This window comes from Peromyscus leucopus, chromosome 3 (genome assembly GCF_004664715.2).
Source record: "Peromyscus leucopus breed LL Stock chromosome 3, UCI_PerLeu_2.1, whole genome shotgun sequence".
NCBI lineage: Eukaryota > Metazoa > Chordata > Mammalia > Rodentia > Cricetidae > Peromyscus > Peromyscus leucopus.
The window spans coordinates 107,426,392-107,452,750 of NC_051065.1; the positions used below are offsets into that span (position 1 = coordinate 107,426,392).

General features: G+C 50.1%; 1 protein-coding gene across 2 annotated transcripts; it reads right to left on the reverse strand.

Annotated features, from left to right (window-relative positions):
- Positions 1-732: 732 nt before the first annotated feature.
- Positions 733-26,317, reverse strand: Xpc (XPC complex subunit, DNA damage recognition and repair factor). 2 transcript variants are annotated; one of them, XM_028854789.2, is made up of 16 exons: positions 26,139-26,317; positions 21,787-21,988; positions 19,707-19,816; positions 17,986-18,106; positions 16,308-16,392; positions 15,517-15,674; positions 14,945-15,065; positions 13,560-13,649; positions 11,901-12,767; positions 9,839-9,999; positions 7,662-7,743; positions 4,347-4,481; positions 4,098-4,267; positions 3,529-3,622; positions 2,634-2,723; positions 733-1,713 (listed from the first exon to the last, which is right to left on the reverse strand). In XM_028854789.2, the coding sequence occupies exons 1-16, from the start codon at positions 26,230-26,232 to the stop codon at positions 1,498-1,500; spliced, it is 2,796 nt and encodes a 931-aa protein (XP_028710622.1). In that variant the 5' UTR covers positions 26,233-26,317; the 3' UTR covers positions 733-1,497. The 2 variants fall into 2 exon arrangements, with proteins under 2 accessions (XP_028710622.1, XP_028710631.1); XM_028854798.2 differs by lacking the exons at positions 733-1,713; positions 2,634-2,723 and having other exon boundaries at positions 3,536-3,622; positions 4,073-4,267; positions 26,139-26,308.
- Positions 26,318-26,359: the final 42 nt, after the last annotated feature.

Genomic DNA, 26,359 nt, shown 5'->3' on the forward strand with positions numbered 1-26,359 from the left:
CTCTATTCAGAGTGAATGACTCATGCTTCACAAACCTTGAGAATGTGCTAGAAGTATGATGCAGCGCTGAGAGCACTGGTTTTGAGTGTCACACAGATCAAGTCTGTCTTACGAGCTCACGGTGTTGGGCCAATCGGTTGCATCTGTAAAATGGGGCCAGAGCCTGTCACCACACATGGCTGTAATTAATAAACGAGCTGAACCCAAAGTGCCCGCTGCACTGCACCTCTTCACTGTTTCCTTCCTGTCTGAGGCACTGCCATGCTGTCACCTAGCAGGCAAACTTTCCAAACCTAACATGTCATTCCCATCATGCCTTCTCATAGCTGACACCTGCCAGAAAAGTTCCATCTCCAGAGACATGGCCATGCCTAACTAAAACCCCCAAAATGAAATTGTGTTTAGGAAGCCTGTCAGGCTCTAGTGCAGGAAGTGTGTGAATATGGTTTCCATGGTGACCCTAGTTTGTTTCTCTACCAGAGTGTCCAGTATGAGTCATACCCCAAGTGTTTTGTTTGTTTGCCTTAGTAAGAGTGACTCAACATTTTAAAGACACAAAGACCAAGTAATATCGAATATAGTCACACACAAAAAGCTTCCTTGGTGTGTAAAGGGTTCCTAGTCTCCATGAAAACAATCCTGAGCTTCCCCCAAATCTCAGTGCACACAGAAGTCTCTGTTACCTGGACCCTCTTAGCTGGTTTAAGACCTGAAAGAAAACACATAGCCAAGTGCTTTTAGGTGAATGCTTTATTTTCTGTCAAGATTTTATAAAAGGGCTTTCTCCTGAGTAGCTGGCATATAGCAGCTAAGTAAACGTATCAGTACAGAGTGAATGTATCCATAACTGAATAAAATAGTCTAACTAATCTTTCACTAACATTTTCATAATTCTCAATTTGTTTACCCTTTCTTAATCTAGTTTTGTTCTAGTCTTCTGCCAACTGTAAAATCAATCCCAAAAGTGCCTTGACAAGAGATGGCCTGTGTCTCTGACAAAAGAGCACTGGGCAGTGTTAAAAACCCAACTCAGGCAAAGGAAGTCCTGAAAAGCGAATGCCTCAGGCCTTTAGGAGAGGAGAGCAAAGCATCCAGGTGGGAACAGCACTCAAGAAGGGTGTGTCCACATGCTCCAATACCCAGAATTTCCCAGGGATTTCTATTTAAAAACTAAAAGGAAAAAGCAGACAAGGCATGGTGGCATATGCCTGTAATACCAGCCCTCATTTTAAGGCAGGGGATTTTGAATTTGAAACCAGCTGGGGCAATGTAGAAGACCTCTAAAAGAAACATTTCCAAAGATGGGAATGCCAAAGTCCAGGAGTCAGAAGGTCTCTCCCAGGAAAGTGTCCCAACCCCCGGGGTGGGTTCTGGGTAGCTCCAGCACTACCCCATGGGTCAGAGCGAACTGCAGCACAACTTCCATGTGGCCTGTAGTGCCCAGACCACAGACAAGAACTGCAGCCTGGCCGGGTGGACACCTGGTGGACACTCGCTTCACAGCTTCTCAAACGGGAAGAGATGTGAAGCCTCTGCTGCCCGCCTCTTCCGGGTCATCTTAGGGTACTCGGGCTTCTGTTCTTCTTTAGCCTCTCGGTTTTGTGGCCAGGAGGCAGCCAGGACTCTGGCTGTTTCTGCTTGTGAGCTGGTCCCTTCCTCTTCATCAGAAGAGAGTCCGCCTCCTGCATTTGCCTGGGGAGCTCCTGCCTCGCTCTGGGGAAGACAGTGGAGGAGCCAGAGTTAATGGCTAGCTGCAGAGGACTGACTTTAAAGGGCGGCAAAGTTCCCAGAAGACAAGGGTTCTGGGTGGTGCTGGGAGAGCCCAGGCTGCCTTACTGGCCCTCCCCAGGCGAGGAGCTCAGTCAAGCAGGTACTTAAGTGAGAACTGCTGGTGGAAAGAGGGTGCCAAGGCAGGCAGCTAAGTCCAGGGGCAAACAGCTACCGCTGTGCATGTCGCTTCACTGACACATGCATGGTATTTTCAACTGCTTAGTGCTTAGGACCAGCCTTCAGCACTGGGGTGGTACCCTGGAGGATCTGAGGTGAGGCTGGCAAGGTTAGCTGCGGGGAGGGGTCCTAGATGGAAAGGAAGACAGTGTATGGGTAGCCAGGAGCCAGTGAGAACAAGCCTGATGAGGGGGTCCCTGACAGGATTCAAGTGAACACATGGCTAAAGTGTCCTCAGCAAGTAGACAACGGGAAGAGAGACAGATCATAAGGGAAAAGAACATTTAGAGCAAGGTCTGATGACTCTGACTTCATACCCATCACACAACTGCTCTAGGTTCTGCCTGTACTGAGATGAAAACGCTCCCCCAACCCAGCACTGTAGACAGGGACCGCGGGTGTGAAGTGTGATGGCCCAAAGCTGGGCACAGTCCTGGGAGTCCTGGAAGCCCAGAGGTGCAGACACAGAAGGCCCAACACACCTGACCTGCCTACATGAACTCTGCAGCAAACCAGACCCAGTGCAGGTGTCCAGGTTAGGAGGGACACAGGACAGGGCAGGAGCAGCTAGTGAGGCAACAGGCAGGCTTCCTAATAGAGAGCCACGCTACTGTGATGTCCCAGGATCTGGGCCAGTGACTGAGTGGTAACCAGGCTTGTTTTGTCCACAAAGGCCCCACACTGACCTTGGGCCCATATCGGAGTTGCAGCCTCTCTCTGATGAGCAGTCCTCTGGCCAGCAGCTTCCAGTTCCCCAGCGCCCGCTTCTCCTTTTTCTGCAGGCAGAAATAAAGGGAGGAAAGGTGAAGCCATGGCATCACAGATGATGTTCTGACATCTGTCTATGCAGTTCATGTTGGGTCTTCCTGCCTGGGGAGATGCCCACTGGTTAAAGCACTTGCTGCACAAGCGTAAGGACCAGAGTTTGGGTCCCTATCTATAAATGCTCTGTGTGTGTGTGGCAGGCCTGCCTGTAACAGAGCCTCAGAGGGTGCAGACAGGATCTCCAGAGCAAGCTGGCTAGTTATCAGTGAGCTAACTTCCTCAACGAGTAAGGTGGTAGAATGGGGATTCCAGATATTAACCTTGGGCCTCCACATGCATCAGTGCCTCTGCCCCACAAGCATGCATATACACATATGCATCACACACACACACACACACACACACACACACACACGAAAAAGAAAACAGATAGGGTCTCCCATCACACCAAGTCTTGCTTCCAAACCACAAGTCAGATTTAGTAAGTGACATATGTAAAAGCCATTAGTAACCAAGCCTTTCAGAACCATCACTGACTGGAAGGCAGCAATCAGGTCTAGGACCTGGGCTTTCCAAGTCAGGGCCCAGCCCCTGAGCCTGCATGCAGGCAGGTAGGCGACAGGACAGTGGACATGGAGTGTGGAAGGGAGCTGTTTTACCCAGCACTCACCCCTAGGATGCCCTCCATCAAGTCAGAGCACCGGAAGGGCTAACACACGGACTTCCCCACAGTCTTCCATGATGCAGGAGTGGCCTGGGCAGAGACCCCAGCTGGAACTTGTTGCTCTTCTCCAAGGCCCCATCCACCCCACTCACCTCCTTCTCCTTCTGTTCAATGATGGCCTGTTCATTCTCCCAAGCAGTCAGCAGCACGTCTCTGAATTCCTCACAGACAATGTAGCCATCAGTTCTGTGGGGACAGTAACACAGATGAGCTCCCTGAGCTGGCCACCTACTCCACCCCTCCTCCTTCCTTGTTCAGAAGCCAGTGGCCTTTTCTGAGTACTTGGGGCCCTGATGGGCATTCCTGGCCAGCCAGTGGCAGATGCCACTCATGCAGGAGACAGGATTGTGGGAACCTGTGCCTCTTCCTCCACAGGCCCTGCCTGAGTGCTAGAGTAGAATCCTCAACCCTAGTCCCCATTCATACAGGAGCGCTCAGGAACCAAGGGCCCTGATCATGGTTTAGTCCCCAGCCTGTGATCAGCACGGGGGTAGTGCTTCAGCCTAGAAGTACCAGGACACTCACTGCACTGGGTCTGCGCTTCTTGTTAGAACCTGGGACTGGTCAGGGGATAAGGCTGACTTTAAACCCAGAGTCAAATCTGGAAAATAAACCCACCAGCCTCAGCCTCCCCACCTGCCACCGAAGGCCCCTCACGCACACTGGATGGCAGTAGCCTCCGTGGAAATCGAAGCCAGTGATGGCCTGCACACAGTCGATGCCCAGCTTGCGGGCCACACGGTGCAGGTTGGGCAGGTGCATCTGGACACAACCGATAGGCATCATGCTGGGCAGGAAGAGATACACGTTCCCAAACTCATTCCGAGGTACCTGCAGAGATGGGCATGCCAGGGAGTTAGCTGGATAGAAAACAGGGTAGCTGACTCTGACCCCCCAGAGTTGTCCTTACCTTGCCATCTACAGCCACAGGGGGCTGATACTCCTCGGTCTGCCAGTGGCCATAGAGGGCCAAGTCATTGTAGTCGTGCAGCTGGGGCTCCGAGAGCCGGGCTTTCCGGGCACGGTTGGAGAAGCCTTTCACCATCTACTCCAGAGGAAACGGCCAGGCTGTAAGAGAGGCTTCCTGCTCCGGGTACTCAGCCCACACCAGGCACTGGGTGCTGTAAACCTGACAGCAGCGGGCCTTCACTAGCCAGCTCCTGCAGGGCACTACATGTTCTCAGTGCTGACTCTTTCCTTTAGGGAGGGAAAGCTGAAACAGAACTTCATTCTGCAGCCCAGGCTGGTCTCCAACTCCTGATCCTCCTGCCTCAGACTGAATCTGGGATTACAGGTGTGTCATCATGCCCGAGCCCTGTGCTTCAGATTACTAGTCTCAATGACCTCAAGAGATACAGCCCACTCACTATCCTCTCGATTTTCCAGATGTGTAACACAGGCGCAAGTGATATGCCTAGAGCCACATGAAGGCATTTACGTTCTGTCCTCCATTACAGTGAAAAAGTGGGTTAGAGATGAAGTGACTGAGTTACGGTGCCATGGCTTATAGGTGACAATTTAACCCGGACAAGTCCCCATCTCTCTGTAGAGATCAACAGCTATCCACCTTAGTGTCACCTGCGGAAAGCAGTGTCTGTTCAGGACCTCCAGTGTACAACCAATGCCTAGTAGCCAAGGCTAGACTCTTCCTAGGGAGCTAAGGGGTGAAAGGAGAGGCGCGGTGAACAGAAGTTGCCTAACACAGACCGGGGCAGCACAGGCAGAGGGCTACGGATTGGTTCCTGGGCCTGGGCACACGCACGGGCTGTTCTAGTGTAGGGTCAGGTCAGCAAGCTTTGCTGGGCAGGGTTACACGTGCCTCTCCCATCCTTTAACTCTTTTCCTTTTAAAAACTTTGGAGAAAACCCGCCAGGCAGTGGTAGCCTGTGCCTGTAATCCCAGCACTCGGGAGGCAGAGGCGGGTGGATCTCTGAGTTCAAGGCCAGCCTGGTCTACAGAGAGAGCTCCAGGACATCCAAGGTTACACAGAGAAACCCTGTCTCAGGAGGGAGGAAACAAACAAACAAACAAACAACAAACCTTTGAGAAACCCATTCTTTAGATGAAGAGCCCACCAAAGCATCAAAGGGGCTCAGACTTAGTATGGTCTGAGCTACGTCTAGAACACCCCTGTGTAAGTCTAACCCTCTAGGCATAAGCTCCCAGCCACCCCTGTGGACTTTTGGTTCTGCCAGTCTCCTAATGTAGCTGTTTGTTCTGGTTAGGTTTTTACTTTGAACTTGACACAGCCTAGAGTCATCTGGGAAGAGGGCCCTCAACTAGAATTACCTTGATCAGACATGCCTTCGGCCATCTGAAAGAGATTGTCTTGATTGATGACTGATGTGAGGGGGCCCAGCCTACTGCGTGTGGCACCATACCCCGGCAGGTGGGTCTGGGCAGTGTAAGAAAGCTGGCTGAGCAAGCAAGGAAGCAGAGTTCCTCCGCGGTTCCTACCTTGAATTCCCTTGATGACAGATTGTGATATGGAAGTGTAGGTCAAATAAGCCCTTCCCTCCTGCAACCTGCTTTTGGTCATGGTATTTACCACAACATGAGAAAGCCAACTAGGTCACTGCTCATCCAGCAGTGTTCAGTGAGGTCACTGAGCATCTCTCACAGGCCATGACAGCAATCCTGGGCACAGATGGGGACAAAGCAGTGCTTGCTGACAGAGCTCAGGCTGTATGGGACGTGTGAGGAATGCTGGGTAGAATGGGAGCAGGCCACAGCAAAGCCGAGACAGAAATGGAAAAGCTGATCAGAACACAGCTGGAGAGAGGACATTTAGGACCCCAGCATCAATTATGCACCACGTGAGGCCACTGACTAAAATGATGGGCAGCTAGGGCAGGTTTGCCCACACAGGGCACTGTGTTCCAGAGAGAACCACAGAACTGTAACACAGGCAATGCATTTGATGTAGGAAGGAGACTTGACTGCTACTCAAGAAAGAGACTCTGAGGCAGGAGCCAGGATAATGGAGGTCAGAACAAAGGGAGAAATCTAGGGTCTCTTAGCTGACTAATGATGGCACTAGTCTGAACTGAGATACTGAAGTGACACAGAATTACAAAGAAGGACTATATAAAATTTAAATATCTCAGACATTTTGACATATTATAACATACTTTTGACATACTTATAACACATTGAAATGCTACTTTGAATATATTTAAATGTTTTTTGTGGTTTTCATATGGCTACTAAAAATTGGGGGGGAGGGGTTGTTTTTTTAGACAGGTTTTCTCTATGTAACAGCCCTGGCTGTCCTGGAACTCACTTTGTAGAGCAGGCTGGCCTTGAACTCATAGAGACCTGCCTGTCTCTGCCTCCCAGGTGCTGGGGTTAAAGTCATGGGCCACGATGGCCAGCTTTGGCTACTAAAAATTGTAAATATGGGACTTTACTGTAATTCACTGGACAGCACTAGTCTGGGAGGGGAAGGTCGAAAGAGATCCCGGCAGGCCTCTGGGTCCGGCAGGCCCTTAAGCCACTGCAGGCAGCATGAAACCTGCCACCTCTACCCACCAAGCTGAGGGCCCACCACCAGCTCCACACTTAGAGCTCCACCAGGGCTCTGCTGTCATCTGTAAATGGGCATTGATAACCACTGTGCTCTGCTACTGTGACTGAGCCAATGCCCGGAGAAATGTCTGTAAGACCTCGATGAGTTCATGGCCCTCACAGGAAACTGACCTAAAGCTGTCACCGAGTCAGAGGCAAGTGCTAAGAGCAGGCCTGTGAGTCCTGCTGAGCCCAGGATGTTACTAACTGCACGGCCTACTGGCAAGTCATAGCCTGTCCGAACTCCAACTTTCTCATCTGTAGAACTGACACTGTGGTATTGATGCCTAGGGTCACTGGAATGTATCAGATCACATGTGATCCCTAAGGTCAGCAGAGTGCAACAGATCACATCTAAGCAAAATGCTTGGTAAACTGTCATGCAGGGCAACCAGCTCGTAGGTCTCTCCATGAAGCAGGGCTTGGACCTCAGAATAACCCAGCAACCCAGTTCTAACCTGCTGGCCTTCAACCTCACAGCATGTGTCTCTGGACTACCTTCCAGCCTATAGTTCTTACTTGGAAGGTCTATTTCCTGTATATGCCTTACTAATACATAATTTAAATGCGTATCTCCTCAAACCCGCTCAAGGCAAAGAAAAGGCCATTTCTGGCTGCCAGCAAGCCCCTCCCCGGCCCTGCAGGCGGCCACCGTTACCTTGTAGGGCACTTCTCCAAGGCGTACCACTCTTGCTTGCTTCAGCCATGTGTCCCTGGAGTGCAGAGTATGCACACAATCCCTGAGGAGAGACAAAGGACACACTTGGGGCACACCGTAAGGAGGCAGGGCCGCTGGCCTCACCCGAGCTTGTATGGAGCTGATGTGGGCACAGCCCTGCTAATTCTCCTCCCGGGCTTCACCTCACACCTGGAGCAGGCCTGCTCTTTGCCCTTCCTGCACCACACAGTGCAAACAGCCTCACCCTCAGACTGCCTGTGCCCACCTGCGACCCTTCCCCAGCTGGAGCTTTCTTCCTGGGGCTTTGTACCTAGCTTTGGCTGCCCTTTTCCCAGGACTGCCATTAAAAGCCTAGGTTTGAGCTTTCTCTGTGGCCTGTGGGATGAGGTGAAAGGCAGCGCGAGCAGGTGGCCGCACTCCCCAAGGGGTAACTGCTGAGAGTCTGGCCACTGCTCAGCAACATGGGGTCATGCGAATGTGCGGTAAACTCAGAAGAGGACTCTGGGAAACACCTGAAGAAGCAAACAGACTGTGTGGAGGAAGATACATGCACAAGCAACGAATGACTCAGGGCCCGTGCTTAGGACGGAGTCACCGTCTCACCGTCCCCCAGCTCAGAGCCGTACCACAGGCCACAACCCTCCATTGCCAAGCCTTCAGCAGACATGCCCAGCACCTCTTCAGCCTGCACCCCTAGCCTGTTGAAGACAGGGGCTCCTACAGGCAGGGCGTCGGGTCTGCGGACAGCCTGAGCTTTGTCCACGTGCTTCCTACTGCTGTTTACGAACCTGCAGGCACACACAGGGCAGCCCAGGCCAGCATGGGGACTCAGATGAAAGCTGGCAGGCCCACACCAGTCCCTTTACACCTCCCTAAGCTCAGCAGCCTTGTCCATCAGCCAGGAGAAGCACTCATCCTCTACCTCACGTGGCCGCTGCTAAGGTAGCACTTCTCTGTCAGGACAGAGGCGCCACCCTGCACTCCCACGGCAGCCAGATCATCTCTGACCGCTCACAGGACTTCAGACAGGAACAGACAAGGCGCAGGCAGAGAGGCTGATGGGTAGGCACCCAATGGATACCCCTAAGAAACACCACCAGGAAGCGCACACAGCACTCTCAGGATGAAGGGCAGCTCCCAACCACCGGAAAGGCCGTCACCAGTAACTTCCGGTGAGGACAGTGACTGGCACCACTGTGCACCGCTGGGGGGAGGTAAAAGGTGTGGCCACTGAAGAAACAGTTCAGCCGCTCCCCCCAAACTTTCTGTAGTATGCAAACCATGGTCTCAACTAACACACATAGCAGCATCGCTCCCAACCCAAGGAGGGGCCTGAGCGTCCACTCACACGAGTAAACAAAATGTGGCCTCTCAGGCAGGGGACACACTCAGTTTTAAGCACGGAGAGGCCAGCAAGATGACTCAAGGGTAAAGGTCTGGTGGGACTCCCCACCAGGGTTCAAAGCAGGACCTGTTCCCACACTCACCTTGTGCTGGGGCTCTACAGTTCTTTTCTGCGCCTCTCACTTCCCATTGATTTAAAGCAGCCCTTAGGCTTTGGTCCTTAGGCGTCAATGTTTTTAAAAATCCCTTCTTTTACTTGTTTTCTACTGCTACTGCTCAAAATCTCTGCGTCTGGTTTCCCCCTCAGCTCTAAAAGCTATCATCTTTCTTCAGTTTTCCCTCTGTAAACATCGCACATTAGTTTTTTTATTTATAGTACTTTTGGGGTGACTTCTTTTGCCTGCAGTGCACCGGCATTCACAGGGCACAACATTTCAGCCACTCTTGAGGAGAGCTCAGCAACACCAGGCTCACTTACTGTTGTGTGGCCACTGCCAGTATCCACTTCCCAACTTGTTTATTACGGACAGGGTTGGCACACCTGTGAGTGTACCCCCGACAACTTCCTTTCTCCGCTTTCATGTGCATTATGTAAAAGGAACACTTCTATGGTCTTGTATTTCAACTGTCCCACGTTTACATAATTTTCCCGGTAGCTTTTTGCTCTTGGTGTTTTATACATGTTTTGATCTCTCCTTCACAGTACACACATACCGTGGCTCACCCCTGCTGAGAATACTGTTAACAGAGGTGCCTGTGCACCAGGTGCTAACCCTAGGCCACCAGGAGGACAAGGAGGATGCTTCACACACCTGGAGTAGACAGCTTCTCCACGGCAATATCCAAGGACTGCAGCTGTCTCAGGGTAGATGGCCTGGAATTTCAAGAGGTGGCGCTTCAGGGCATAGAGGGGGTGGTTCTTATATGTCCCGATGGAGGTGGGCAAAGGCTCATCCAGGTGCTTCGCCTGAAACTGCAAGGGCCAGACAGACGGACAGTGGTGAGCATGCGCCTAGACGAGGAAGGGGGTATGAGTGGGCTGCTACACATGAATCTGTTCTGACAACAAACTGTGGAGTCCAGACCCATTAGTGACTTGGTGACATTGCCAGTCACTGTGGCCATGAGGTGCGCCAAGGATCAATCCAAAGCCAGGAAGCACCAGGAGCTGTGATGTGCACCAGCATCAGAAAGGCGCCTGTCTCCAATCTTTAGACACCCTAAGCCTTAGTCCACTCTGCTACATATCTTCATGGGAGAAGATGCCAACTTCTCTACCGTAAGGCCTGACCTCAGGGATATTGTCACCTTATAGCAAAAGCAGGCTCAACAGGTTTACAGCAGCTGCCCTGCACCTTTTCTGAGATCCACACAAGTCTTGTACTTCACTGAGAATTCTGATTATTAGTAACAAATCCCACTGCTATGAATCAAATGCTGTTTCCCAAGCTGGCTTAAGCTTTCTCTTGGCATCCCTTCAAAACACCAAGGAACTCCTACAGACTGGCACCACTGTGTTGGTTGGTTTTTTGGGTTTGTGTGTGTGTGTGTGTGCCAACCTAGACATATCTGGGAAGAGGGAATTTCAATTGAGGAACTGCCTCTATCAGATTGGCCTATGGGCATGTCTATAGTACATTTTCTTGATTGCTGATTGATGGAGGAGGCCCAGCCCACTGTGGGAAATGCCACCTCTGAGCAGGCGGTCCTGGAAGGTATAAAGGTAGCTGAATGTGAGCATGGAGCAAGTCAGTAAAGCAGCTTTCCTCCATGGTTCCTGTCTCTGTCCCTGCTTAAGTTCCTGCCCTCAAGGATGGACTGTGATAAGGGCATGTAAGCCAAATAAACCCTTCCGCCCCTACATTGGTTTTGGTCAGTGTTCTATCATAGCAACAGAGCGCAAACTGACCGACCACAGAGCAATTAAGGTGGAGACTCTGCCGTTTGGGCATCCTGACGCTTCAATTGGGTACAATGCTACCTGCAGGATTCCCACTTAGCCTGTCAACACTAAACAGGCAACTCCACATGGGCTGCGGTCTACTCCCTAAGGCGATGCTACACAACCCCATGCCTTTCCTATCCTGAGTGGATGCAAATCAACCTCTGGCCAATGTAGGCGAGTTCTCATGCAGAGTTCCACCCAACATGGGGCTGTTGTACACGAGCACCTTGGACCCTTCCCCTGCTGCCAGGGTTCACTCTTGACACAGCCGTGTTACACTGGAGAAATCCCTGCTTCTGGAAGGCATCTACTTTGCCTGACTTCTTGGTTGGCTACAGAGAGTTCTGTGTTCTAAGTCCCTCCCTTCCTAGGAGACATGTTCTACAGGTGTGAGGTGTATTTGAGCTGTCCATGCACGTGGAAGAGAGGTGGCCACACACAGATGAGTTATCCTTTCTCCCTCAGTGAGATCACAGAGCTTGTAAAGTACCTTCAAGCTCCAAAATACTAACAGGGTAATAACTAAAGAATGCAGACTTCACACAGCCCTGAGTTCAAAGCCTAGCCACTGGATCACTTGGCTCTTGAAGCCTTTTACCAATAAAACTGTGGCAGCAACAGCACAGCAGTGTGAGCGTGGAGAGCAAGTCAGTAAGCAGCATTCCTCCATGGTTCCTGTCTCAACTCCTGCTTGAGTTCCTGCCCTCAAGGATAGACTATGACGGGGATGTGTAAGTCAAATGTTGGTGTGATAATTAAATATAGTCAAACACATAGAAAAGCATCTGTTTCTATGGCTAGTATAAAGATATTCAGAACTATATAGTTAAGCCACACTAAAATATCAACATCCTGCTGGGCATAGTCATGAGCAGAAAAGGACAGTTTGATTGCTGCCCAGTGTTGAGCCTGGGTGGTCCGTGTCTTACCTCCTGGTCTTCTTTCTTCTCCCTCTCTGTAAGCGGGCTCTGATAGGGTCTCAGGGTCTCAGCCCACCACTCAGAGTCAACCCGGCACTTGCGGGTTGTGGTCATCCAGGCTGGGTCATACCTCTGAGTGACATCTCGGACCCAGCCATCATTGTCAATGCCTACGACATAGGTCATGGGTTTGGTGGCATATTTGTAACAGGTCAGAGGCTGTCCCACCACACCATGCACGCAGTCCACGCACACCCACTTGGCCTGCGACTCACAGAACACCTCCAACCACTGGTCTATACCGGCAGCTTTCCTATCTCCTGTCGCTTCGCCACCACTGGAAACCTTCCTGCCTCTCTTACTGCCTGAAGAGCTTGAAGAGGCTGCTGGAAAGCTTGGCGGCTCACACTGGGTCTTGGTGGCACTCTTAGACCTGGTCTTTGTCCTCTGAGGACCTGGAGTCCTCTTCTGCTTTCGAGGGCCGGGCTCACAATCCTCGTCAGAGGAATTCCGGCCCTCTCCACTGGAGAGTTCAAAGTCAGAGCCGCTGCCTGCCTCATCGCTCCCACTCTCCTCTTTGTAAGACACCTTGGCAGCCACCCGCCGCCGCCGCTGCCGGGCACGCGCACGGCTCTGGGTTTTCGGCTTGGCTTCCTCTCCCTCACTGCAGGAAGGCTTTCTCCGCTGCCCACTGCCCGCAGTGGCCTTGCTTCTCTTCCCTCGGGCATCGGCCTTTTCACTGCACTCAGAAGAGGCTTCCTCTTCTTTGATTCTTTTGCTGGTCTTGGGCCTCTTGGGGCTTTCTGGAACATTACTGGAAGGATCTGAAGAACCTCCAGGACTCTCTAAGGATGTCCCCGTGGAAGACTTTTTCCCCTGAAACAGTAAGAAATTTACTCGTGGGTGTCATGCTGTAGGCCTGTAATTTCAATACTTGGGAGGTGGAGGCAGGATAATCAGGAGTTCAAGGTCATCCTCAACTCCAGTGAGTCTGAGGCAAATCTGAGCCATATGAAACTTCTCTCAAAAAGCAGAGTGGGAAGAGAGAAGAAGGGAAAGATATATTAATTTTGCTGTTCTGTCTTACTTACAATAATCAACCTCCATTATTGCAGGCACCAGACGACATGACAGCCCAGTTGGCAGCACTAACATCCTTCCTCACATATTTAAAAATGCAGAGTCCTTTACCCATCAGCCCTCCACTATGCTAACTTGGTGACTCTCTACTTGGCTCACAGGCTAGAAACAACGGCTTGGAAACCAGCCCTCTCTCAGACGACGCAGTGCACACCAAGCTCAGGGTGCCAAACACCCACTTGTGTGTCCTTTAACACAGGGGGTGTGCGAAGCAGGCTCAGAGGGGCCCGGTCTTCAAGCACACCAACTCATAAAAATATGACATCGTTAGGCTGGCAAAATAGTTCAGTGAGTAAAGGCACCTGCTGCCAAGCTTGACAAGTTCAATCCCCGGGACTCACACGGTGGAAGAAAAGAGCCAACTTCTGCGAGTTGTCCTCTGATCTCCACAGCTATTATGATATATACACACACAAATGTAAGATAAATATAATAAAAAATGATAGTGGCCAATTTTCTTTTAAATGTGCAATTTCCTCACTCTTCTCTGGTGGCAACTCCTTTTCTCTAGATGCCCAAGGACTTCACCTTTGTCACAGACGACTTCAGTGGAACGGGCTGTAGAGACAACACCAGTCGGGTGAGCAGCTGCAGAGCCCGAAGAATCAGAAGAAATATCTACAATGACAGGAGGAGATAGATTTAACTGGACAGTATGAGGAAGCTAACCCAATGTACGCTGCTGCTTAGACAGGAGAGAGTGGAAACCACCCCAGCACAGGACAGCAGCCCTCCAGACACTGCTGTAAATGACACTGCAGAGACTCAGCTCCCGGGAAAAGTCACCATATGTTCCTAAGAAGGATGACATGTAAATATAAAGACTATCTGCTTAGTTAATAGCACTTCTCACTAGCTACAGGCTGTCAGTCTCTTCCCGCCTACCTATCCTTTGATGGCCTTGTAGTCAACAAGTATTATGTGTGTGATTAAAAGAAAATAAAATCAAACAGTCCGGAAAGAAAATGTGGAAACAGAGATGTCGCCAGGTCCCATGCGTGCTCTCTATTTTCCACTCCCCACACTGAATCTTTTACCTGGAGGCCACACCACAGCTCTGAGTTTCTGACCTGTGAGGATGGGAGCTGCTCCCTCAGGGATAAGGCTCGTGGTGATAGCAATAACATATTGCAGCGAGGACTCCCCCAGATCCCCACACTAGCTCCTGACCACTCTCATCAGTTACTACAACACCCTGGCGAGAAAGTCAGAGGTGAAGACCAAACACAGGAAGGTAGGCCATCTCAGAAGCCATGTGACCATGGAAAAGCTGTTACCTGTGACTTCTTTTATCTGGATGTTTAGAAAGCAACAAGTAAAGCAGCTGTCATATGGTGGTGGCTAGCTTGAGCTACCTAAGAGACCCTGTCTGAACTAAGCAAGAGCCAAGGGAAGCAGCTCAACGTTCCTGGCTCTGATCCCTGGCATCTCCCTACAAAATTGTGAAGCTCACAAGGACAGAGAAAAACCAGGAAACCATCACAATCTAGAAGAAATTAAGGGACTCAATAACTCAGTGCAGCGTGGTGTCCTGGAACAGGAAAAGGCTGTGGTCTGTAGTCTGGCTGGTGGCACTGCACCAGAGGTAGCTTCTTAGTTCCTTAGACAGGGCTGAAATGAAGTAGCACCTGCCACTAGCTGAGTGGTGTCCCCACACAGGCTTTTCACTTGAGGCAACCCCTGCTTCTCCTTGCCCACAGCTCTAAGGAGTTGATGAGAGAAGATAATGACTATGACAGCACCTGACACATTACATTCTTCAGAGCCAAATCTCAGCAAATCTAAAGAAGCCAGGCATTTGGCCAGACATGCAAATGCAAAGTCCGATCTCTGTGCAGGTAACAGGCATCCTCCAAGGATGACATCATATTTCATCCCCGTTAATGAGCAGTGCCACTAGAGGAACCACTTACATGGACCAACTCCTCATCATCCCTTGCAGAGTAAATGGCGATTCTCCTCTCCAAGGTTGTCTGCAGGCTGTCCTGCTCACTGGCTGAAAGGTCCGCATTGACTGTGAAGGTTCCAATGAACCTGGGGAGAGACCAGGTACTCCTCTACAGAGTGGTCAGGGTGAAGAAAAAGTTCTAGTCTTTTACAGCCAATAAAACCAACAGCAAGTGACTCTGAGACTCACTACCTGCACTGGCTCTTCTCAGGCCAGCTAGCTAACGCTGACCATCACTGAAGACCCAACTCAGTTGCCACCTCCTTGGGCACCCTTTCCAGACTGCCCACCTGAGGGAAGCACCCTATTTTCCGCATTCCTTTGTCTCAGAACTCCTCAGACTAGTCTAAGTGTGCAGTGCACATGGGACTCCTGCCAGCCCCGGCTCTCTTCTAGGGCCAGGAGCATCCCAATGCTTCCTCTCCTCAATGCCATGCCCCTTCCTGATGCCAACTGACCACTACAGAACTGGCCTGAACCAGCCCAAGAGAAACCCGACCCTATATCCCAGCTCTGGAGGACAGAAGATGGCCTTACCACTTCACCAAGTTTGAGAGGAAGCAGACGTCCCTGTTTTGAAGTGGCACCTTGGTAAAGCGAGTTGGGATGATGGAGAGGCCAATGGCCAGCAGATCTGGCTGGCGGCAGATGCTGTTTCGATAGAAGCCACTGGCCAGCAGGCAGAGCAGGTGAACCTGGGGAGGGGGAGGGGGGAAGCCAGCATGGAGGGAGAGCTGAAGACAGCAGGGATATGATGTTTGGTGGACAGGAAACCTTGGCTATGCTTCTACACACAGTACACAAAGGCTGCGTCAGCCATATCCCAAGGCTTTGTGTCTCACTCTCTTCTCACTCCCTCAAAGAATTCATCAGTTCAAAATAATAACCTTTCCTCTCAGCAGCAATCCCTTTCACAGACACACTACAGGATTTTCAGGTGAAGCGCCAACCACCTGGGTCTGCTGCTGTGAGGTCAGCAGGGAAAGTGTCGGAGACACAGGCTCAGAGCACCAACTGGAGGCCAGGCAAGAATCTTCTGACTGTCTTCCACTCACCCTGCTCATCTGACGCCACCCTCCACTGCTAGGCACCCCACCTGAACTCTGCCCTCCAGCCTCAACCGCGCCCCTCACAACCTACTGCAATGACACCAGGGCGGTCTGTCTATCTACTCTCTCCCACCTCCTTCCCTCAGCACATCTTTCTTCTCCACACCAAGGTGAAAGGAGCTCCACTATCCACCTGTAAGCCCGGCCTCCAGGATGGCACCTAACTTCCCCTGGGCCTGTCACCTCTGGGCCGCTCTTCCTAGCCCTCCCCGCCATCACCTTGTGCATGTTCTCCTGAACTTCTTTATTGAAGCGCTTCATCATCCTCCGGAGGTACGTCTCAAGCTCCATCTTTATCTTCTCACTGAAACACAGCGAGAGACCCAAGACTGAAGCAGGAAACCACAACTCCTCACCATGGCATGGGAGTCACTTGCCCCGTTTCCTATACAAGGCTGTCCCACTCAGTCAAGTCAGCAAGTGGCCACCATCTGCTCCTTCTCTAGGGGGAGAGGAGGAAGCCCTGAGTGAGTGCTGTCCTGAGTGAATGAGTGTTGTTGATATGGACATGGCCATGTCAGGGATGCCATAGCCTCGGACTCATGGGAAAATGGCAAAGCCACCCCTTGCCCATGAGACTCAAAGAAATGGCAAAGGCTTTATCTTCCTCAGGGTATTAGATAACATCCGTCTTCCTATGGATGTTAATAGTGTATGCAGGAAATGTCCACCTAGCTTCCCACCATGTTTATAGCCTGAAGACTGCTCCTCTACAGAGGCATCTCCTACTGAGATGACCTAAACCTGCTCCCTTGATCCAGCTGTACACTATAAACCCTGCCTCCTTGTTTATCTCCATGTAATAACCCTGCCTCCCTGTTCAACTGTACATAATAAACACACAGAGCTTCTGGAAGATTGAAGTTTCTTTGTCCAAGATCCTAGACCACCTGACCAGCTTTCTGTCCACATGTCAGTCTTTGGCCCAGTCTGGTCTGTCCCTGGAGCCATGCTGGATGTAACACTTCCCACCTGCAAATTGCTCACAGGACACCATGCAGCCCTGGATGCAACACTTCCCATCCTTAGACACTGTGCAGCCCTGGACACAGCAGCTCCATCCTTAGACCCACCCTTAGACACCATGCAGCCCTGGACGCAGCATCTCCATCTGCAAACCCACCCTTAGACACCATGCAGCCCTGGACGCAGCATCTCCATCCTTAGACCCACCCTTAGACATCGTGCAGCCCTGGTCGCAGCCTTCTATGGCTCACCCACCGGCCTCAAGTTCCCTTCTTCCAGAATCCTGACTTCCTCCTCAAACCATCACACTGATGCTAAATTAAAGAAGGCATTTACATGACTGTTCTGCAAAATCTTTCACCCATGGCCCATCAACCTGCAGGAAAACCTTGCACTTCCTGAAAGACACAATGTCCTCCTCCACCCTGCCTAATAACATGAGGTCTACTCCATCAGAGTGGACCTCATTAGCTAGCTTGTACGCTCCATTTTCCTGGGTCATCAGAGGCTACAGAGGAACTGGGCACCCTGGGAAGGGTGGGTGCTCCTTCCACAGTGGGTACCATCTCAAGTCTTGCAGTGATATGTGGGAGGGAAAGTATGAGTGCCATGTCAGCCAGTAAGGATTCAGGTCTTGCATCCTCGACTCACTGGCTAAGTGGCTCCTGGACTGTCACTTAAGCTCTCTGAGCCTCTCACTTATAATCCTGCTCTAAGGGGCAGGTGAACTAAGAGATGAACAAAGTGCTCAGTCCTTGGCACACACCTCCATCTCCCACCCAGACGGGACACCAGGTGTCTCCTTTCAGTCCTACAGGCAAACCCAGGCTCTCCCCTGGGGCTTCAGACCACTCCTGACACACAAAGGCTTTTCTCCGTGTATCTGCTGCCTATTTCCAGGACAGGAGCACAGAAGCAGGGCCCCGCCTACCTTCTCTTCCGTGCCTTCGCCTGCTCCGGTGTTTCAATTTCTATTTCCACAGCCTTCACAGGCAGGACAGACTGTGAGGTGGTAGAATCTTCTCCCATGTCCAGCATAGGCTCGGTAAGTTCTATCAACAGTAATTTTAAAAGTTACTAATAATAATTGGGGCTGGAGAGATGGCTCAGTGGTTTAGAGCACTGACTGTAGAAGACTTGGGCTCAAGTCCCAGCACCCACATGGTGGCTCACAACCATCTGTAACTCCAGTTCCAGGGGATTCAATACTCTCTTCTGGCCTCCACATGCAGCAGGCACATGGTGCACAGACATATATGCAGGCAAAATACTTATACACATAAATTAAAGTAAATAATATCAATAGCTAATACACGGAACAATAGCAGGGTTCTGCTGAGATAAACAAAATCAGGAATAGACAGGGAAGCCCGAGCTGCCCAATTGTTTATCTGACAAAACCAGAATACTCTAAAAAGCAAGAGGCCAGGACTTTTCAAAGCAGGCATTGCTCTACAAAGCCAAAGAAGAAAGAAGGAAAAAGAAAATGCCAAGTACGGCAGCACACATCTGTAATCCTAGAACTCAGCAGGGTGAGACCAGAGGTACTACATACCATGTCAGTCTGGACTATAGCAAGTCAATAGCCCTGAAAAGAACAAGGGCTGGGGGCTGCCAAGATGGTGTGCATCCTGATGACCTGGCTTTGGGCTGGACCCCACAAGGTGGCAGAAAAGAACTCTTGAAAGTTGTCCTCTAATCTACATACATACACACACACACACACACACACACACACACACACACACACACACACTTTAAAAACAAAAAAACAAAAAAAAAACAAAGGATAGGAGTGGTAGTTCTGTGGCAGAACATCTTCCTAGTATTCCTAAGGCTATAGGTTTAATCCCCAGCACCAGAAGTAATTAATAAAGGTAGTACATGGTGGAAGCTTTAGATTAAAAAAAAAAACAAAAAACTACAAACTCATAATTTCTAATCTGGACCTGGATTAAAAGAAAACAACAGAGCTATGAAGGCATTTTTATAACAACTGAGGGTTGTTTTTCATATTTTTGGGTGTGATGAGGTTGCTCTGCCAGGTAAGACAGTGCTATTTTCTTGGGGAAAGAATGCTGCCGGATTGCTGAAACTCATTTTCAAATAGCTACAGAGAGAAAGGCACATTAAATATAAAGGACCAGGTCTACAGACTACTCTCATTTCTTGGTAGATTTAAACCTTGTCAAAATAAAATGCTGAGGGGGTGGGCATGCCCCACAGAAGGAGTCAGGAATTAACATTAGCTACCACTCTCGTGGTGTGGACCTGGGGCTCAGGTCCACTGCACCTGCAGCCTGGAGGATTCACAGTCCCAGACAGTTTACAGAATGCTGCCAGAGAAGAACCCGCCTCAGACAAGCAGAGAGCTTGCTCACACAGCTATGTGGGACAGCGCTGGGCTGGAGTCAGGACTGTGCAACTCCTCCGGCTGCACTCTTCCTCCAGCACTGCCTCTGTTTACAGTTTCCTCACCAAAAGCCACTGGAGGAAAAAAACATACAAGCTCCTCTGGAACCAATGGAATTTCATTACTTAAAAGAGGCCCCCACTGCAACTGTATTTCTTGTCTTTGTTTCACAGAAAAACAAGATTGCAGCATGTGACCTGGCCAACAGACTCAGTCTGGAACACAGGACTTCACATTACCTTCCACCTCCTCCCAGTCGTCTTCACTGTCCTCGTCTTCATCACTGCCTCCATCCACCACCTCTGTTTTTTCGTGTTTCTTTGCCTTCTTGCAGTCGCCTGGAGAGTCCCTGGGTACGGATCAAAGGTGAAGAAGCTCACATCCCCTAGTGTCCCACTCGGGCTAATCAGAACCTACAGGATTTCTTCTCCTGTTGACCGCTGCCATCATACCCATGAAGATGACAGACAGCCGGCTCTCAACGTCTAAAGACAGGAGGTGGGAAGAGCTCAAGTATAAGGTTACCCTGCTACAAAGCCAGACCTTTGGTTCTTAAAACAAACCCCAACTTATTAACTCACAATCCATGTGGGAAAGAAACTGCTGCGCCTTTTGAAATGGTGAGGGCAAAATGAATGAAGCCACACAGTCGCAGGAGTCTCAGAAAGCCAAGGTAACTGTGTATACATGCACATAGCTGGAGGCCAGAAGAGTTTCCCATCGGCCCAGCCGCCTGTGAACAGCTCAGAGAATGCTTTTCTCCCATTAGAAAACGTAGCCCAAGGACACCGAGGCTGGCACAACTCCAAGAGGACAAGTACGGTGTGATCACCCATGGAACCACAACCAGGACCAGGCTGGGCAGCTGCTAGTAGGGAAACCATACAGAGAAGCAGCTGGCTAGACAGTGACGTGCAAGGTAAACAGTTGCCAGAATGTTGACATATTTCTGCAAATTCATATATAAATCCCCGGCTACAGTTCTGGGTTACTTTTGGCTTGTATAAACATTATGATACTTGGTATCAAGAGGAAACTGTCAAGATTTTAGCACAGACATTAAAAATGGTCTGGGTCTTGAGCTCCAGTAACATTTTTGGTTTTGTTTTCTACCATTTGACATGGGGGATATTTTGTTACCATGACATCCAGGAAAAAAACATAGCAAACTACTCAACTTCTAAACTACAGATTGAACCAGCCAACCCTCAGGTGAGAAGAAAGGGGATCCAGAGTCTTCCTTGGCAGCTCTGGACCTGTCTTTGTGTGGATATCCCCAGAGACGGAATTCAACAACTGAGAGGGGCAACCAGGAAGCATATGAACCATGGTGGATAAAGTAAGTGCCTGCTTCCCCGGGGCTCTTCCCCCTGACCCACTACTGCCCTCTGCTGGACTATTCTCCCATCATCAACAGCAGGTTGGATTTATTTAGAGGCAAAAGAACCCTTACCAGTTTTCCTCTATTCACCCACCCTCCAGCTGGCTTAGGCTGGATCCTGAACTAGCCTCATGTTGTTCACTGTCCCTCATACTGAAATAAGAATATTCACCTACTACAAAGGCATTCAGCATCTGGCAAACTACAGGCCCAGGCCTAGATGCCACAGGCCCTGTGAACACAAAGGAAGCTCACAGTTCTAGCCGAGACCGGAGAGGTGTGGCCACCCTGGAGGGTAGCAAACCTGAGCACACTGCATTGTCGTAAGTAACTGTCATCTGGCAGACACAGTGGGCACGGGAGCAGAGAAGGCCACGACTTGTGAATACTAGAGCTGATGGCTTCAGACAGGCGCCAGGCGGGAAGAAGGGCTCCCAGGGGAAGGGAAACAAGAGTGCAACATGGGGGAAGGGCTGGAGGTGGAGCTCAGCGAGGGCCTGGGCTTGATCCCCCAAACGAGGAAAAAAAATAAAAAAATCAATAAAACCGAGAAGGGCAGCGGGGGACAAGAATGTGCCCCGTGAACGCTCAAAGTCCAGCTGGGCGGCAGTTGCCAGTGCCAAACTCTGGGGTGGCAGGAAGTCTCTTGCCTCTCTGTTGAGTATCTGTGAAGTTGAAAGCACACTGGACCAAGCGTCAGGAGCCCTGAATTCTGCTCCTGACTGTGCTACTAGCTAGCTGTGTAACCAGGAAGAAGTCACTGTCTGTGAGCTGCCAATCAACTCACCAGAAAACTCTGAGGTCTCCAGCTCCTGCTGGCCTGGCTCTCTCTGGAAATGCTTGAAGACCCTGCGTCTTCCCACATCCCCCATGACTGCCATTATCCTCGCTCCTCTGATGGGAACATCTGTCACGGGGTTTGTGCGTGGTCAGCTCACCTGAAATCGTCCCCATCGCTGAGCGCTTCCTCCTTGGGAGCCTTGAGATTCTTGGATTCGGCAGTGGCTTTGGCCACTTGCGTTTTTGCTGCACCATCTGTGGGGTCTCCTGGATCGCTGCAGCCTCTCTTCCTCTTCCCGCGGGACACTCTGGAGGGGAAGCACTTCTTTGGGGGTTTCTGGTTCTCATCTTCAAAGTCATCTAGGGAACAGCACAGAGCAAGAGGTGACGGGGAGTCAGTCGGGAAGGTGGAGGCAGTGTGACTTACAAGGCAAGGGTCCCCACAGCCACATCTCTGTCACCCATCCTGTGTCTAGGCAGCACACACCGCTCAGCCTTTCACCTGAAGCTTTCTCTATGGTCACAATAAAAACCACAGAGCAAATGCAGAGCCCCGTGTATGGTAGGGAAGCGCTACCACCAAGCTACACTACCAGAAGGCTCTTCTTCTACTTCTCCTAAAACAGAAACCACCCTATGACTAAAACTCTAAACTCCAATCTCAAAGGAAATGTAAGGGAAAAGACTCAAATCCACTTATGACACCTTGCTCACCAACCACCTGCCAAGACCTATTAGAATCGACTACTCTCAGGTGAGACACTTGCAGTTCACAAACCTCTTTGCACCTTACTTTTGCTATTCTGTTTCTGCCATATTCTAGAAAAGCACACACCTGGAAGCAGGAGCTGATGCAGAGGCCATGGCGGGGTGGGGGGTGGTGTTACTTACTGGTTTACTCCCCATGGCTTGATCAGCCTGTTTTCTTATGGAAGGACTGCTGGCCCAGGGATGGCACCACCCACAATGGGCTGGGCCCCCTCACATCAATCACTAATTAAGGAAATGCCTTACAGGTCTGCCTACAACTGGATCTAATGGAGGCATTTCCTAAATTGAGGTTCCCTCCTCTCTGATGACTCTAGCTTGTGTCCATCTGACATAAAACTATCCAGCACATTTACAGTATCAAATCTCCCCAAACTCTGAATGTCCAGGGGAGCAGGGTGGTATTACCTGTGATCCAAGCACTAGGAGAACGAAGAAGGATGATTGCAAAAGTCATAGGCTAGCCTGGGCTACAAAGCAAGAACCTGTCTCAAAAAATAAACCAACCAAACCAAACCAAAACACCCTGAATATCCTACCATGAAGTGATTAAATCACCCTAGGAAATATAACTTTTTGTTGTTGTTGCTAAGGCAGGGTCTCGCTATGTAGCCCTGACTGGCTTGGAACTCACTCTGTAGACCAGGCTGGCCTCAAGCTCACAGAGATCCTCCTGCCTCTGCCTGAGTGCTGGATTAAAGGAGCACCGCCATGCCTGGTTTAATTAAATCATTTTTAAGACAAAGGAAAAATGACATAATACGATGTTCAGCATGAAATGCTGTTTGGGCTGAGTGTGAAAAGGCACAGACGGCAAGGAAATGGCCCAGCACTCTGCAGTGGTAAACTCCAGAGGACAGAAACAGGTGGCTTTGGGGTATTTTTTTCCGAGACAGGGTTTCTCTGTGTAGCTTTGCGCCTTTCCTGGAACTTGCTCTGTAGACAAGGCTGGCCTCAGACTCACAGAGATCCGCCTGGCTCTGCCTCCTAAGTGTTGGGATTAAAGGCGTGCACCACCACCGGCCCGGCCACTGTTTATTTTTTGCAGGATGCCGGGGAGTAGGGAAGCCTCTCAACACATCTCCAGAAAGTTTCCAAAATTAAGAGCTATCTAGCATACTTACTCAGTCTCCTTGAGCTCAATGTCATTTCAGCAGTTCAAGAATCACCACTGTGGCTTCCTTATCCAGCTACTGGGACTTAAGGGCATGTGCGTGCAATTTCTCAGAACTCCCCAAGGCACTTAGAATGAATTCAAATTCCTTAGCTTGATCTTCATACTGAGGTCCCTGCCCTTTCGGTGACCTCAGTTTCCACCACTCACCTCTTCATACTGTGTCTAGCCAAGAGTCTTTAAGCATCCTGTTTTCTTTGCACAGGAACCCCCCACCCCCCCTTCCCCTTGCACTCACCACCGAACTTCCTATGAAGAGCTCAAAAATCACACACAGTAACTGCTACAGTACCTGGACACTAATCCTGCCTCTTCCCTAGACCTGTGGCAGTTAGAGCAACTGTACTTACTCATCACCATGTGAATTTGCTTTTCTTTCTTTCTCTCCTTTTAAATCTTGTTATGTTGACCTTATCTGCCTCCCCAAAGAATATCAGGGTCCTAACAGCAAGGACCTTGCCTACTTCATTTACTAGTATACTCCCAGTACTTAGAGCAGTGGCTGGAAATCAATGAACAAATAGAGAAACTAATGAATTTCCCAATGAAGACATTAACACAGAGGGGGGGAAACATATGAAGAGGAGCCTGCTTGGCAACAAGGTGAGCGATGATGTTCTTTATTCCCAACTATCAAAACGAGCCGAGCCTCGTCTTCATTTGCATGCACAGCAGTGCTCTTCAAATCTTCGGAGCAGAAACTACCTAACTGAAGTACACCACCACACAACAGATACTCAAGAAATGTCTTCCGTGAGTAAATGAGTAAGTGTGGAGTAAGCTAACTCCTCTGAAGTTTAGGAACTACTACTATTTCCTAGTAGACAATGAATTTATCATCTATACACAATCCGATTCCAGTGTAGCAGGAGCCACGGGGTGGGTATGAGGGACACTAAATTAGTCAAGTTTTCTATATAGTTATTTTAGAAGGTCGAGCATTCCCTTCTCTAGCAGCATGCATTTTGCATATTTAAAAATGTTTCTGCAGGACAAAAGATGGCTCAGCAGTTAAGAGCACTTGCTGCCCCTCCAAGAGAACCCAAGCTCAATTCTCAACACCCAAATGACAGCTCACAACTTTTTGTAACTCCAGTTCTGGGGGATCCAACCCTCATCTATCTAGCCTCTGTAGACATGGCCCACACATGCTGCACAGACATGCATGCAAGCAAACACACATACGCATAAAATTAAAAAAAAAACAATAAAGTAAAATGTTCTTTTTTTCAGGGATGAAAACAAGAGGAAGAACAGAATGGGATATACAGGGAAATGAGCCTTGTTTCTATGACCCTTACGTTTTACTCAAGCAATCAGAAATGAAGATCACTGTAGAATAAGAGGTTGACAAGACAGTAAGTGTGATTCTGTGGTAGAGGGTACCTAGGGATGACTACTTTAAGATGATCATGGAGTATCTTAGACCTCAAGGGAGAAGGAATTAGCCCCAGCAACAGCCATGAACATTCTAAGCCAAAGAAACACCAAAGGCCAAGCCTCCAGATAAATAAACAGTATATCTGAAGAACAGAAAGGTGGTCACTAAGAGCCAGGCATGGTGGCATCTGTAATTCCTGTGATCAAGAGGACAAGATGGGAAGATCCAGAACTCTAAGCCAGGCTGCTGTTTAAAATAAACGGGAGGAAGTCAGAATAAGAATATCTGTAAAGGAGACATGCTAAGTGAGGTAGATGCTATAAACGGCGGGCATAAGTCTAAGAAGGTTTTAAGTAAGAAGATGGAGACATATGAGGTTTTGTGGTTGTTCTACATCATCTGGCTGCTGGATGAAGATCTGATGTGGAGAGGAAGTCAGAAAAGAGGCAACTTCACTCACTCAACTAAAACACGACATGGGCAGGATATCAAGAGAATTAGGCACAGATTCCCATGACTCCGAAGGTGAACTGGACCTGCTGACGAAACTGGCAGTTAAGAAAAGGCGTGTTTGGGAGGGCTGCCCAGATGGCTTAGAGATTAAGAGAACTGGCTGCTCTTCCAGAGGTCCTGAGTTCAATTCCCAGCAACTACATGGTGGTTCACAACTACCTATGAGATGTGGTGCCCTCTTCTGGCATGCAGGCAGAACACTGTGTACATAATAAATAAGTCCTTAAAAAAAAAGAGAGAAAAGGCATGTTTTAACAGGTGGGTGAAGGGGTGATTTATTATGATAGGACAAGTGTGGAAAGGATATGTTTAAAAGAGAACCTGGAGCTTTTGCTAAGATCAAGGTAAGAAGCGCATATCCCAAACCTGGAGCGGGAGTTAGAGTAGATGCAACTTGGAGAGAGATCTCGCACTACAAGGTCTCCCTCTGTTCTAGTTTTGGTGTCTCTCTGAGACATCAGGCAACTGCGAAACTTTCTCCTGGTCGGCCCTCAACTCCTGCCAAGAGGCTGGACTTGGCCCTAGGGGTTACAGCGGGGTCAGGGCTGACGGCAGAGGCCCTCCGGGCGCCGCGCATCCGGCCCTGGAGACCTTCCCGCAGACGGAGATCCGCCTGACCGCCCGCTCCAGCCTCCGCCACCATCGCCTTGCACGCTGCAGACTCGGCCTCTCACCTGCTTCGCTCTCCTCAGGCCGGGCTGCTTTGTTGTCCTTGGCTTCCGGACCGCGCCCCCGCCGCCTCCTGCCTGCAGGGTGCTTTCGAGCCATGCTGCCGGGGAGCGTCCCTCCCGACTACCGCCTTGGGCCGCAGCTCGTCTCCGTCTGCTCACTCCGCCCCGAGGCGGGCCATGCCTGGCCGCGCCCCCTGGCCAGGGTTGGACCACGCCCCCCGAGG

Excerpts from the sequence above, each read along its gene's own strand:
- Xpc (XM_028854789.2), bottom strand. The coding sequence starts at position 26,232 with ATGGCTCGAAAGCACCCTGCAGGCAGGAGGCGGCGGGGGCGCGGTCCG. Across the intron at positions 16,393-17,985 it reads GCGAAGGCACGGAAGAGAAG|TGAGAAGATAAAGATGGAGC; the intron begins GTAGGCGGGGCC and ends GCTGTGTTTCAG. Across the intron at positions 4,268-4,346 it reads CTGTGGCTGTAGATGGCAAG|GTACCTCGGAATGAGTTTGG; the intron begins GTAAGGACAACT and ends CCATCTCTGCAG.